Raw genomic sequence first — 15,501 nt, 5'->3', positions numbered from 1 at the left:
AAAACACCGGTAGTCTCAAGAATGGCCAGTCACCCAAAAAGACCAGGCAATGGGTTTCTGTCCTCTGGCAAATGAGGGACCTGGGTCTCTCCCCATTTACTTGTCATTTTTTCCAATTCACTGCCAAACAAAAGTGAGCCGTTGAAGGGAAGCTTAGTAAGGATGGACTTTGTAACAGTATCTGTGGACCAGTGGAACAGCCACAGCTGCTGCCTGGCCGCAATAACTGAAGCAGTTCCTCTGGCGGCTGTGCGTACCAAGTCACAGCCCGCATCAGCCAAGAAGATGGACCCCAATTCAATCATAGGTCCAAGACTGGACCCAGCACCACCAGATTACTTACAAAGACACAAGGTAGCCCGAGCTACCAAGGTGCAACAAGAAGCAATTTGCAAGTTCATTATCACTGCCTCAAAGGCTTGCTTCAGGATAGCCTCAATTCTCTTATCCTGAGAGAATAGAGAATGAGGAACTATCCCTTATAGAGAGTATATAGGATTAGGGCACAGCTTTTGGATCTGTCTAAGTCTTGCAAAGGTTCAAGTTCAACAAATAAACTATACTGTAGCTATGTCACCAGTTATTGCAGGACCTGCACCCTTCCACCTTCAGGGGCCACGCCTTGCCAGTACACCTCAAGGTCACTACCAGCCTGACATTTTTGGCCACTGATATCTTCCAGACACCTCTAGTGGTCACAGGTGGAATAAGTGAGTCTGCCACTTTCATTGTATTGATCAATTCCTGGCTGCATTTCTCAGGAAAACACATCACTGATATACCTATCTCTCAGAGCAGACAGCAACAAAAAATAATGACTGGTTTCTACCAAAATGCACATCTCCCCTCTGAGTAGGGAGCTATCAAGTTGTATTCACATCCCTATAAGGGAACCAGGGGTGACAAGGCCACCTACCAGAACCACAAGGGCTACCATTTTCACAACATGCAGGTGGCCTACAATACCAAGGGAAACATCATGGGCATTGTGCTCAGGTTTCCAGGATCTTGTGGACATGCCTACATTCTCTCACAGTCAGGAATTCATGACCGCTTTCAGAAAGGGTACATCACTGGGGGCTGGCTTCTACGTAGAAATGCAATTCTCACTACACAGCATTTAGCCTCTTATCTCTCCCTCCCAAATCCACCACAAAACCTCCTACCCCTACTCCAACCCCCAAAATCCCCTTACCCCCACTTACCAAAAATCCCCAAATGGCCCCATCCTCACCTTCCAAATTCACCTCTAGCCCTTATGAGCTTCCCCCAGGCCCAACCGTAATACCACCTACCTCCATTGCCACTCCCAAACTCCCACCCACTTTTCTACTTCCCACAATGTACCTACCCTGTGGGGTAGGAAGCAATTCGATTAAATTTGGCCTGCAGACCACTCCAGGACTATCTCAATTGCCTACTGTTTCTGCACAACCCCCTCCCTCCCTGGAGATGCTCATTCCTTACCACCAGGGATGCCAGCCTAGACACATCTCTGGTGGTGAAATCTGGCTGCCTTGCCAGGGGTGAGGGGGAAGGCATTTTGGAATTAGCACAACCTGGCACAACAGGAAATGTGCATGCATGCATGTAAAAACATATCCACATACAAGTTTATAGGTATGCATGAACATTTCACCATGGGGCGGATTTTAAAAGATTTACGCGCGTAACCACTCCTGCGTGCGCCAAGCCTATTTTGTATAGGCCCGGCAACGCGAGCAAAGCCCCGGGACGCGTGTATGTCACAGGGCTTTGTGAAAGGGGTGGGACGGGGCGTGGCACCGGTCTGGGGGTGGGGGCGGGACCGAGGCCTCCAGCACAGCGGCCATTTGCTGCTGTGCCGGGGGATCGCACGCCGGCCAGAGGCAGGCTTAACTTACAAAATAAAGGTAGGGGGGGGGGATTTAGGTAGGGCTGGGGGTCAGATTAGATAGGGGAAATGAGGAGAAGGTGGGGGGGACAAAGGAAAGTTCCCTCCGAGGCCGCTCCGAAATCGGAGCGGCCTCGGAGGGAACGAGGAAAGCCATAGGGGCTCACCTATGGCTCGGCACGCGCAAGGGGGTGCACACTAGGGATGCCAGCCTAGACACATTTCTAGTGTACCTGCATGCGCATGTAATAAAATCGGGCGTACATCTTAAAATCTGGCCCCATATGTGCATATTTGTGCGTGAATATAGAAAGTACGCGCATACTTCTGGGGCCACAAATACTTGTATTTTAGAAGCTGCGTAGAGGCATTTGCATAGACTCTAAAAAAAAAAAAACTATGGTAAATCTGTGCGGACCCATATACACACATATATAGGGCTGTGGGGAGTTGTTTGAAAGTTATCCTCAAAGAGTTCCACATTCAGTGCAACTTAGCCAGATAAGTATCAATTTATCTGAGTTAGTGGCCATGGCTGAATATGTGCACGGGATCAGCAGCTGCCACTTAGCCAGAGAACTAGTTAGCCAGCTAAGTAGCGGGTGAGCTGAAGTATAATTGGGAGAAGCTCAATTAGCTGGATAACTTTGATATTCAGAGTTAGTTGGATAATTTATCCAGCTAAGTCTGGTCATTCTGTGGACCTGTCCTAAAATTAGCCAGGTAGACTTATTTGGCTAACTTTAGGATAGCTGGGTATATTCAGTGATGCACCTGTGCAGCCGAATATATAGGCTAAGTTACTCAGATAGATTTATCTGGCTAATTAGCCGAGCTGCTAAACAACTAAATATGGACCTCGAAGTGTTTTATTCATAATCTACAGTAGGCTAATAATGTTCAAAATAATAATACCTAATTATTCAAAATAATCACTCTAAACATTTTAGGAAAAGACATAATTAGTTATATTTAGTTAGAGGAAGAGAAACAGAAAGAGTTGGAAAGATATTAAGTCAATACTAAATATTTTAGAATGTCTAACAAAAATATAAACAATGTCTTTCCTGTGGAATGTTCTTCCCATGGAAGCAATACTTGCTGAGTTTTAGGATCACAGATGTCTGAGGAATAGCCTAATACACCATCTAATTTATTCTACAGACCTCCAAGTACATGCTATTTAAAGGCAAGAATAAGGATTGTACAATAAATGATAAACCCCAAAGAGTCACAAAGGAAATACAATGCAATTGACCACCATATTTGAATAGAAGCGCATTTTAATTTTTGTAAGGTTCTAATTTTAGCCTACTTTCCAAAGGAAAGGAAAATTATAGGATAGCCATGTCTGGTGTGTGTGTGTGTGTGTGTGTCCGTATCTCCCCCTCTCCCCTAATAACTATTTGTTTAGTGTCCTATCGACACCAGATTTTCAGGACATGCCAGGAAGTTTCAGAGAATCCGGATAGGGCATTTCTTTGAATCCACACATAAGGATGAGTATTCGCACTCGGGAAAGTAGGCTTCATTAGTTTTGCATGGGATTTCTTGTTGCTATCTTCAGTCTCCATACAAGAAGTATGCTGGGCTTTTATGCTTTGTTTTCTAGTCACTTTATCCAAATAGTAATATACAACCTCAATAAATTCTATTAGGGCACAACTCTTTAGAACAGCGATATTCAGTCATCTTAGCAGAGATGTGGGCTTCAAAGAAATCCCATATTATACACATGCTCCTTTCTTCTAATCTTAAAATTTAAGTTGGAGCTTCATTATTTCATATGTTTGCTTTCAAATGCGTGTAAATAGACTCTGAAGAGGTCTAAACATGATGGACAAATGTCTTTTATCAATCTAAGTAATATGCTGCTTTGAATTAAAGTACTTTAGCAAAAGAATTCCATTACAATGATTGATTTAATATTGTGCTTGCAATATTCCCCTTCTTGTATGAATATATTTCTGAAAAAAGTATTTTTATAGCTATCACAATTCTACAAACCATGCTTGAAAAAGCTGCAGTGCTTTTGTCAAATTGTTCAGCTGCTGCCTCAAATTAAAGGCAAGTGACATCAGGTTTTTACAAATCATACTCCATTACATGAAATGGCACACATTGACCAACATAGTGCAACACAATTGACAATTGTGAAATATTTTATCCTTTCGTTATTATACAACAAAGTTTAAAATTATGTTTTTAAAACTTAAACTACTTAAAATATTGCAAATTGGTATCTGTTGCTTATCTTGGCTTTCTAGTATTTCCATAAGGCCAACATGAGCAATATGTAGTCTTATCTTTGAAATCTCTGTCCGTACAGCACAGTAAGGTCGATTTTAAAAGCCCTATGTGGTCCAAAGCCGGGAGATACACGCGTGTCTTGGGGCGGATTTTTTTTTTTTTCCAAAATAATTTTTATTGCAAGGAAAACGACTTACATACTCAGGGGTCTGAGGTAATACAGTAAAGTAATAGTCATCGTTTAGAACAACCTCAACAATGCTAATACAAAACAACAAGAGAGCCCTCAGCAGGCGCGCTCCAACAGTTTTTCATTTACTTCCCCCCACCCCCATATCTACTTTCCATAGTCCTAACCTCAACCAATCTCCAAAACAACTTCCTAGCACACCTCAGTCACACCCCAAACACACTCCAGTCAAACCCCCCACCCACATCCATTTTTAAGACCAGGTTGGCTTGTAGCCATTATTAGTCAACCCAGCTTGGCCATCATTAGGAAGCAGAGTATGCTGGGGTAGATTTTATAAACGTACGCACGGGCGTACTTTTGTTCATGCACCAGGCGCGAACAAAAGTACGCTGGATTTTATAAGATACATGCGTAGCCGTGCGTATCTTATAAAATCCGGGGTCGGGGCGCGCAAGGGGGTGCACATTTGTGCAACCTGCGCGCACCGAGCCCAGCGCATGCTGCCTGTTCCCTCCGAGGCCGCTTCGAAATCGGAGCGGCTTCGGAGGGAACTTTCCTTCCGCCTCCCCGCACCTTCCCCTCCCTCCCCCCCCCCCCCCCGGCCCTATCTAAACCCCCCCTACCTTTGTTGGCAGATTTACGCCTGCGGAAAGCAGGTGTAAATCTGCGCGCGCCAGCGGGCTGCTGGTGTGCCATCACCCGACCCAGGGGCTGGTCCGGAGGCCTCGACCACGCCCCTGGGCTGGCGCCACGCCCCCGGGCCCGCCCCTGAAACGCTGCGTCACTCACGGTCCGCCCCCGAAACGCCACGTCACTCGCGGCACGCCCCCCCGACACGCCCCTCCATGCAAGCCCCGGGACTTGTGTGCGCCGCCGAGCCTATGCAAAATAGGCTCGGCGCGCACAGGGGGGGTTTGGGGTAGGTTTTCGGGGGGTACGCACGTACCCCTTTGAAAATCTACCCCAATATGCGTGCCAACACGCACAGTATATTTTGTCTGGTTTCCTCCTACCACTCAGAAAGTCCATAAATTCCATCTGTAGTAAGGAAACCATCCTGCCAGACCAGGCAGAAATGGTGGGGGGTTGCCACTGGGTCAACCCAATCGGCCAATATAGTACGACAAGCGAGCATTACTGCAAGGCGTTCAAATTTCATCTTGGATCCACTACCAAGAACGCTGCTTGTGTGTTGACTGGCCAATAAGACATGTCCTGCGAAAGTAATAGCCAAGTCCGTACATTTACTTATTGTCTGCAGTACAGAGGCCCAGAAGGCCTTCAGCTCTGAACAAGCAAACAGTCGATGATATAACACATCGTCCGCCACACCACACTTACTGCACAAAGGAGTGTGGGCCAGCTTCATTTTGTACAGACGTACGCCATCATAATAGAAGCAATGAAGAATTTTAAATTGAACTTCTCGTAGGCCCAGGTCGGGTAACAACTTGTAAAGCGCCGTGAAACAGGTTTTCATGTGCGCCGGGGTAACCACTGTATCCAGCATAATAGTCCAACGGGTTGACAAGGAATCTAGGCGGTCAGTCTTGCGAAGCTGTTGCCCCAGCTTTTTCCAACCAGTAATAGTATTTGCCAGACAGGCAGTATCAAATAGTTTAGTAGCGTAAGTGGTTTCAGCCGCCAGCGCCTCCGAGGACCAGGACTGCAAATAGTGACGTGCTTGCAGGTAGGCATAAAATTGTCTAGCCGGTAGTTGAAAAGTGCGAGCCAGGGTATCATAGTCCAATAGTAAATGAGAGGAAGGGTCAAACATATGAAAGGCAAACATCACCCCACTATTTGCCCAAGACTGAAAGAAAGCCCTACTCTCTGTCCCTGGCAAAAATGTGGCATTGCCTAAAAAAGGCAGCAGGAGAGAAGTCATCCCGGGTAAACCGAATAGCCAGCGCAGCCATCTCCAAGCCCGAACACAAGGATTCAATAAGATCATGGGGAAAGTGAGAGTACTCCGTAGCCTGGGGCGCAGCTGAATAATGCTTAGAGGGGAGCTAAGGCCGGACATGCTATCTAGCATCCCTTTCACACAGTAATGATAGGATCCAGTGAGCCATTCACCTATGAAACACATCTGGCAGGCTACATTGTATAATCGAAAATCTGGCAAATTTAGCCTGCCGTGTTCCCGGGGACGTTCTAGCGTAGTATAGGCCAGACGGGCCTGCTTTCCCTTCCAAAGGAAATTTTGTATAATAGCTTGGAGCTGTCTGAGGTCTCCAGCCTTCAGCCAGCAAGGAATCATATGCAACAGGTATAAAATCTTAGGGGCTAGTACCATCTTTATTAAAGCACAACGACCAAACAGCGACAATGGGAGAGGGTTCCACACTTTCAGCTGCGCCCCCAGACTGGTAAGACAGGGGGAAATATTCAATTTGTATAACCTCTCCAACCTCCTCGGAATCCAGATGCCTAAATATTTTAGCTAATCTTGAGCCCATTGAAAGGGAAATTGTCCAAAGGGCAGGTGGTCATTCAGGGCCAGAGCTTCAGATTTGGCAAAGTTTATTTTTAAACCGGCCACCAGTTGGAATTGTTCAAAGAGGTTAACAATAACAGGTTCGCTGGTATGGGGCCATCCAACAAATAAAAGGACATCATCGGCAAACATGGCCGTCTTTAATGGGTGCCCGTCCACACTAATCCCAGTAAAATTCTGTTCCCTCCGCAGTGTAATAGCTAAAGGCTCTAAGGCAAGGATGAACAACAGTGGAGAGAGGGTCAACCCTACCTTACCCCACAGTATAAAGAAAAAGAGGCTGTGGGTGACCCATTAAGCAAAATAGAAGTGCTGGGATTGCTATAAAGAACCTGGAGCCAATGAAAGAAATCCCCTGAAATGTTATATTTCCACAATGCCCAAAACAGGTACTCCCAAGATAGGGAATCAAAAGCCTTTTCGGCCTCCAGACTTAGGACCAGTGCTTCCGCCTTGGGCGCACAGCTTAGCGCAGCCAGAAGGCGACGTACAGGGACAGATTTTAAGAAGCACCTGAGTATGTGCTTATCTCCCAGTACACGCACAAATTGAAAAGGCAAAAAAGGGGTGGGGCATGGTCAGGATCTGTGCGGGACATGGGTGGTCTGGGTCTGTAACATGAAGTCTGTGCATAAGAATTTATGTGCACAAGTATGTCGGGAACTCTACCGCGTAACTTTACTTCTGCTATGTGTAAGTTTTAAAATAAAAAATCTGGGCTTGTCAAGGGGGTTTGAAGGGTCAGGGCTATTAAGGTGAAAGGGAGGCTAAAGAGCTACATGGGTTAGGAAGTCCTAGCCTTTACTGGGGTGAACTGGGAATGAACAGGGGAAATGGGTATTTGCGTTGGCGCACATGGCTAGCAAAATCCCCCCACTTACGCATGCATCCATATAAAATTGTGTGCACATGTACGCACGTACTGCCAATTTTATAACATGCATGCATAAACGTGTGTATAGTATAAAATGGCCGCATCCACTGGCGCAAGTCGGCATATGTGCGTACATGTACTCCTGTGCAGCTGCTTAAGTTACAGTCCTTGCTTTCAAAGAGCACGGAAAAAAACGTCAGATTAACAAAATGAGTAGCATGATCAATATAAAAGGATTTAAATTTTGCACTTATTTATAGATCTATAAAACGCTTTTGTCGGAAGTGCAGCATATAGTTTAACAAGGGATAAATATACAGCATATATCTATACTTTAGCCAATTTATTTTTATGTGCAAAGGACTAAGCATAAAGAGTTGAGATGTGCATTCATTTATCAAACTTTGGGGAAAATTCGTTTTTCGGGTTAGTGTGGGGGGGAGGGGCACATTTATTAACCCCCCCCAAAAAAAACCACCCCAACCCTTCAATTTTACTTTCTCACAAACTCCCCCCCCCACCATCTCGATCCCTCCCCAAGACTTACTAAAAGCTCTGGTGGTTGTCTAGCGGGGTCCTGCGAGCGATTTCTCCCTCCGTGCTGTCGGGCTGTCGGGTCTGCTACGAATCAAAATGGCACCAATGCCCTTACGATGTCACAGGGGCTACCAGTGCCATTGGTCGGCCCCTGTCACATGGTAGGAGCACAAGATGGCGCCGGCCGTCCATTGCTCCTACCACGTGACAGGGGCTGACCAATGGCACCCTTAGCCCCTGTGGCATCGTAAGGGCAAGGGGCCATGACACCACTTTGATTCATAGCAGGCCCGACAGCCCGACGGCACGGAGAGAGAGATCGCTCGTGGGACCCCGCTGGACCACCAGGGCTTTTAGTAAGTCTTGGGGAGGGATCAGGATGGTGGGGGGGGGGGGTTGTAATACAGTAAATGTGAAGGGTTGGGTTTTTTTCCGATTCGGGGTTTTTTTTTTTTAATCGTTTTTCCGGTTTCGTGTTCGGGTTTCAGCTTTGTTTTTGGCGAAAAACGATCCGTGGGAAACCCACGAAGCGCCCAAACTGAAACCAGACCCGAGCCAGAAAAACGAAGCTCATCTCTACTAAAGAGGTAATTTCAAAAGGATTTAAGTGCATAAAACTGGACTAAGCATTTAATTGAGCTTTTGAAAATTGCTATTTTTCCACATGCAATTCCTTTGAAATTTCACTGAATTTTCAACAGGTTTCATACATGTAAATGGTTTGTATATGCGTAAATGGGCTTTTGAAAATTGCTCTGATGCATATTACTTTTAGGAATATAATGCTTTTGAAAAATACCTCCATAGCTCTTACTTCAGAAAGGCTTCCTCTGAGCAAAGTTTGTTATACTCCACACACTGCTTTCACAGTATATTGACAAGACACAATTTTACTTACACAGAACCCCAACACGGACAATATAATAATTTCATGATGGCCTGCCTAAATGAGGTGGCAAATATGCGTGTAAGTTGCATAAATATTCAAAGAAGACTTACTAGCTTTGAAAATTATCTCATCAAATTAACCCCACAGAATTACACCTGCTATGTGCGCAGAAAATGTTCAGGAAATTTTACACACACTTTTGAAAATGTAAAAGTCTACACATAAGTACAAACCCCTCCCCAACTTTGTCCCCAGGAATGTCTCTACTCAGTCTGAGTACACTTACATGAGAATGGACAGTAAACGCCTAATTTTACCTGCATAGCAAGTGGGCATAGCAAGTGGGTAATCTTGTAATAACAGTTTTACCCACAGAAATGTCTTTGAAAATTGCCTTCTTAATTTTAATAAAGAGATATTTACAATTATATCCTTATAGGTGAATTTTAAAAGCCACCATGCACCAAATCCGGGAGATATGTGCACAAGTTGTTCTGGTGCGTGCCAAGCGGATTTTAAATGCCGCCCATGTAATGTGTATTTCCCGCTATGTGCACAAATGAAATTCCAAACAAGGGCAGCGCGTGGGCATGGTCTGGAAGGGGCATGGGTGTTCCTGGACGTCACATTGAAATTAGCACATAAATACTTACACGCACATGCTGGGATCCCCTGCCGCGTAACTTTAATTCTGCTATGGAGGACATATAAGTAATAAAATAAAGATAAATAGGCATAGTGGCAGAGTTTTAAGGTCAGGGCTAACAGAGGAAAAGGGAGGGATTTGGAAGTCCTATTTCTTATCTGGGTGAACTGGGAACGAACAGGGAAAACTGGTAATGACGTCGGCACGAGTATCTTTTAAAATCCCCCCAATTATGCAGTAGAAGCAGCATTTCATGCATAAGCACGTGTCCACTTAAAATTGCATGCAAATGTGCGTGCGCTTAGGCTATTTAATGACATGCACGCATATGTTATAAAATGGCCACGTCCCTGGGCGTGGGCCGATGAACATGTGTACTTGTGTCCATGTGCCTGTTTAAAAATTACAATCTTAAGGCTAAAGGACTCAACTGCTGTAAAATCCAAAACTTTTCCTGTTAGAAATAACTGGCTTCAATTCTTGATAACTGATATGAAGTCAAAGGCTTATTCCTTTGTTACAAATTTTTCTGAGGCTTAATTTGTCCATCCTTCTGAACGTTTTATTTTATTTTTTTAAACAAAACATAAGGAAGGTAAATCTTCAAAGGGACTTCTGCAGGTAAAGTAATGCTTTACCTGCAGAAATAGCCCTTTAGAAAACTGTGTAAACGCTACGTAAAGCACATGCATTCACACTGTGTGCACGCACGTTTACAGGCACAGGTGAAAAGTGTTCTACGGGCTGGACAGGGTTGCCACTTAGGCGCATACTTTTTGATTTTACAAAGTATGCATGGTAAGTTTGCTCAGCAACACTATGGGCACCAAATAGCAGGTGAAACTGTGTGCAACAGTCTGGTCATCTCCTGCTTTTATTGCATGGATGGGGCCTCCTTACTCTTGGGGTAAACTTCAAGGAGCAGCAGATACAACCCTAAATGCTTTGCTGGGCAGAATGAATGGAATCGTCTTTATCTGACAAAATTAATTATGCTACTATGTGTGCGCGTGGCTTTGCCAGTATAATTTTCAAAGTGGATTATGCACATAAGTCCGCTTCAAAAATTGGCATAATTATGGACTTATTTGCTAGCTAAGATATGTGCGAAGTTACAAACTTACCTCCTACCCCCCTGCAAAAAAAGCAAAACAAGCATTACCTCCACAAATTGCAGAAGCTTTTCTGTGGACACCTCAAAGGTTTTCCTGGCCATCTCTGACTTCCGCAGCTGGCAGTCTAGAACTGTAATTCTTTTTCTTAAATCTTGCATGCTATCCTAGGAACAGATTTCAAACAACATTACTCAATATGTTATTTATTTATTTGCTAAAACTTCTTACATGCCTGATATCAACAAAACCAACTAAGTGAAATACAATAGCTAACAAAAATAGAAATAATTAACATAAAATAAACACGTCATATAAAAATAAACAGAAAAAACATGACAAGTTAAAGGAGAATCTGAAAATAATCCATTATAATAAAAAAGTTAATGTTAAACTGAATCAGTATTAAAACCCTAAAAATTTCAAAGATCAAGGAAATGCTTGTAAAAACAAATAGGGCAGAGTTGCTTACCTGTAACAAGTGTTCACCAAGGACAGCAGGATGACAGTCCTCACACATAGGTGACATAATTGGATGGAGACTGGCACAGAAAACATGTCAAAGTTTCCAGAACTTTGACTAAACACACTGAACATGCCCAGCATGCTCTATACCACGCGTCCACGTGGGGTCCTTCTTCATTCTTATAACAAAGAATTATAATAAATGAAACATATAAGGAGAAACCCAACTCTGCGGGGTGGCAGGTGGGTTTCGTGAGGACTAACATCCTGCTGTCCTAGGAGAATACCTGTTACAGATAAGCAGCTCTGCTTTCTCCTAGGACAAAACAGGATGTTAGTCCTCACATATGGGTGAATCCCTAGCTACACAGGCTGCTCCTCAATACAAAAGGGGACCAACAGACACCAACCAGGTGCCAACGGGCACAAACACCACGGTGCCGTTGGTAACAGAGGGGGAGATAGCCTGAACCCAAACAATGGGTCCTAGGCAGGGAGAGTTGGGTTCTACACCTCGAAGAAATTCTTGAGGACAGACTGGCCAAACCTACTGTCGCATCGGCCATCCTTATCCAGACAATATGGGATGTGAATGTGTGGAGAGAACTCCATGTTGCAGCCTTGCAGATCTTTTCCATGGGAACTGCTCGCAAGTGGGTCACAGATGTTGCCATGGCTAAGACAGAATGAGCTTTGACATGACCCCCAAAGATGCACTCCTGCCTGGGCATAACAGAAGGAGATGCAATCTGCTAGTCAACTGAATAGAGTCTGTTAGGCATGGCAACTCCCAATCTATTCCTATCAAAAGAAATAAAAAGTTGGATGGACTGTCTATGGGCTTTTGTCCGCTCCAGATAGAAGGCTAAGGCTCTCTTGCAGTCCAAACTGTGCAGTGCTTGTTCACTTTGGTGCAAATGGGGCTTGGGAAAGAATGTTGGCAGGACGATTGACTGATAAAAATGGAAATCTGTCACCACCTTAGGCAGGAACTTAGGGTGTGTACCCAAGCCACTCTGTCATGAAAAAACCTATGGCCCAATTTTAAAAGACCGACAGCTTAGATGAAGATATGCAGTTCGTCCTGTTTCAAGTTTGAAAGAGATGTGAGCGTTCGGAATGAGATACCCCCTGAAGCAGATGGACGATCGAAACATGATATCATGTCGGGGTTGGATTGGACTTTTAATGATAAGATAAGTACAGTTACTGTGTGAAGCTCACTTGAAAGAGATAAATTGCTTCAAAGAATTGGGACTTGGTTTTGGAATTTTAAAAAAGAGGAACTGATACATGTTTACAAAGTAAGTTGTGATATAAAAAATTTGAAATAAAGAAAAGTGGACTTTCAACTTAAAGGGGCTTCTACAATTTTACAAGCCCATTGAGTGTCGGTCCTACATAAATTTTGTTAGAAAAGGAGTTACATTCACAAAGTGTGTTATATTGGAAACGTTTTTGAAATATATGACCAGTTGACCATTTCTTTTACTTTATGAGTATTGGACTGTGAGGGTCTCTGGAATACTGTGAAGGGGGCTTATTAGAATCCAATTTTAAAAGGGCCATAAGTGTAAAAACCAGGTGATAACGCACGTGGCCAGGCCTTGCGCCGCGTGCATTTTACAACGGGCCCGGCAACACGTGTAACTCCTGTTAAGTGCAGAAGTGCTGGGCCCTGCAAAAGGGGCGGGCTGGGACATCGCCATTAGCTGCTGTCCCGGGGAAGTACGCGTTGGCAGCCAGTCGGCATGCGCAGATTACTTCTGCTCCAGAGGAGCAGTAAGTCGGAAAATAAAAAAGTATGGGAATAGTTAGGGAAAGTTTAGGGGCAGGGAGGAAGGCTAGAGTTAGGGATAAGAAAGTTCCCTCCCAGTCTGCTCCTTAATTGGGGAGGGAAAGGGGGGAGGCCTGATTATGTTCCCATGCCTATTTTTAAAAAATTCCACCCCCTGCATGCGGAGCTGTCCACCCGCCCGCACATGCAGACATGGAAATCCAGCACGCATGTGTGCACGGGACCCGTATTTAAGTATATGTCATTTGGTGGAGACCTAGTAAATGATTAGGAAAATGATATTACTGAAGTCTTTTGCAGTTTATCAGTTGAGAAGGTTGAGAAAATGTGAAGTCACATTACTAGAATTGATTTTTATGAAACTAGAACTGTTGTGAAAAATGTTTAGTTAGATAATATCCCACTAAAAGGCAATCATTTCTTAAAACAATCTTTCCCATAATATTCTTCTACTGAGAAGTGTTTCCTTAATTATAGCACCAGGAGACTTTATATGTACTGTAGTTGGATATATTTGGAACCAGATCTAGAACCTATGGAGGTTGAAATTTTAGAAGTGTTCAAAAGACATGAAATCAACATTAATAGATACTGGGTTTATCTTTGGGAGTATGCAGCCTGACAGTCATGAACTGATTATCGTTTAAAAGACAGTCTCAATAACTAATTTCAGTTAGAGATGAAACTACCTGTTCAGGGAAAGAGGAAGGAGAGGCTAAACTATATCGATAACTTTAATGCATGGCTCAAAACATAATGTAAAGAAGAAAATTTTGGATATATTGGAGGCTGTGGCCATATAAAGAACAGTAAAAGGCTCTATGTCAAAGATGGCTTTCATCTGTCAGTGGCAAGAAAAAGGATCCTAGGTGACAAATTCAAATTGTTTGCCATAAGACATTTAAACTAGAGGATGGAGTGGCAAAAAGAAACTGGAATGTCCCCAACAAAACTAATAAAGTTTTGCTGAACAGAGCAGATAAAATGTCCAAAAAAAGCAGCAAGCTGAGGGAAAGAAGATGGAAAGCTATGAGCACAAATGCTCAAAATCTGGGCAATAAAAGCCCAGACCTGCAAGCTCTAATGGTGGAAGCAGACTCAGACATCGTTGCTGTTACAGAGACATGGTTCACGGAGTCCCATGATTGGGATATGGCCACCCCGGGCTATAACCTAATAAGGAAGGATAGAGAGGACAGAAAAGGAGAAAGAGTTGCGCTTTATGTCAAAAACAATATACAACTAACTGAAATGAAAGGAACATGGGGTAGGGAAGAAGCATTATGGGATGTCCTAAAAAAAGAAGATGGTGTTTCCATTTAAATCAGTGTGGTCTACAGGCCTCCAATTCAGGTAGAAGAGCTGGTTAGAGATCTGGTCAAAGACACCCAAAAGATGCTCTGCTCAAACAAATGGTAATGGAGCCCTTCAAGGAGCTCTGCTCAAACAAATGGTAATGGAGCCCACAAGGAGCATATGAAACTCGACCTGATGCTCACAAATGGGGATAAAGGGGCAGATTTTCAAAGGGTTACACACTTAACCCCGAAAACCTGCTCCTGCGCGCGTCGAGCCTACTTTGCATAGTCTCGGCGGTGCGCTCTAGCCCCGGGACGCGCATATGTCCTGGGGCTTTGAAAAGGGGTGGGAAGGGGGCGGGGTCGTGGGCAGGGTGCAGGTCCGGGGGCAGTCCAGGGGCAGGACCGAGGCCTCCGGCACAGCGGTTGTGCCGGGAGATGGCGTGCTGGCAGGCATAACTATTGAAAACAAGATGGGGGGAGCGAAGGGAATGGGGAAAGCCATTGGGGCTCCCCTAGGGTTTGGCGCGAGCAAGGTGCGCAAGTGTGCACCCCACCTTGGATTTTATAACATGCGCGTGGCAGCGCGCGCATGTTATAAAATCGGGTGTACATTTGTACGAGCCGGGTAGCACGCACAGATGTACCCCACACGCGCAGGTTAGAAAATCTGCCCCCAAATTTCTAATGTCCAAGTAGGTGCCCATCTGAGCACCAGTGATCATCAGACTGTATGGATTGATTCAGAAAATAAGATAGAAGAAAGTCGCATGAATACCCAAGTTTTGAATTTCAGAAGCACAGACTTTGTTGAAATGGGGATGTTCCTGGAGGAAGAACTAGAAGACTGGGAGACAATAGATGAGATGGAACAACAGTGGGACAAATTTAAAAAAGCTATTACAAAGGCAACAAATCTATTTGTTAGAAAAGTAAACAAAAGTAAGAGGAGAAAGAAACTGATCTGGTTCTCAAAGGAGGTGGCTGAAAAAATAAAGGCAAAAAGAACAGCACTTAGGAAGTATATAGGACCCCAAAAGGAGGAACACAGGGAAGACTACCTGAC

The 15,501-nt window shown here is 44.3% G+C and overlaps 1 protein-coding gene across 3 annotated transcripts in view; it reads right to left on the bottom strand.

The window, feature by feature from the left end:
- Positions 1 to 15,501, bottom strand: part of STXBP4 (syntaxin binding protein 4) — a 324,772-nt gene that overhangs the window by 119,474 nt on the left and 189,797 nt on the right. For all 3 annotated transcript variants that reach the window (XM_029600671.1, XM_029600672.1, XM_029600673.1), the window contains one exon: positions 10,925 to 11,041. In XM_029600671.1, coding sequence (XP_029456531.1) covers positions 10,925 to 11,041 — 117 coding nt within the window. The remainder of the gene's footprint in view (positions 1 to 10,924; positions 11,042 to 15,501) is intronic.

Source organism: Rhinatrema bivittatum, chromosome 4, assembly GCF_901001135.1.
Source record: "Rhinatrema bivittatum chromosome 4, aRhiBiv1.1, whole genome shotgun sequence".
NCBI classification, from domain to species: domain Eukaryota; kingdom Metazoa; phylum Chordata; class Amphibia; order Gymnophiona; family Rhinatrematidae; genus Rhinatrema; species Rhinatrema bivittatum.
This window is presented reverse-complemented; position numbering and strand designations above follow the sequence as displayed.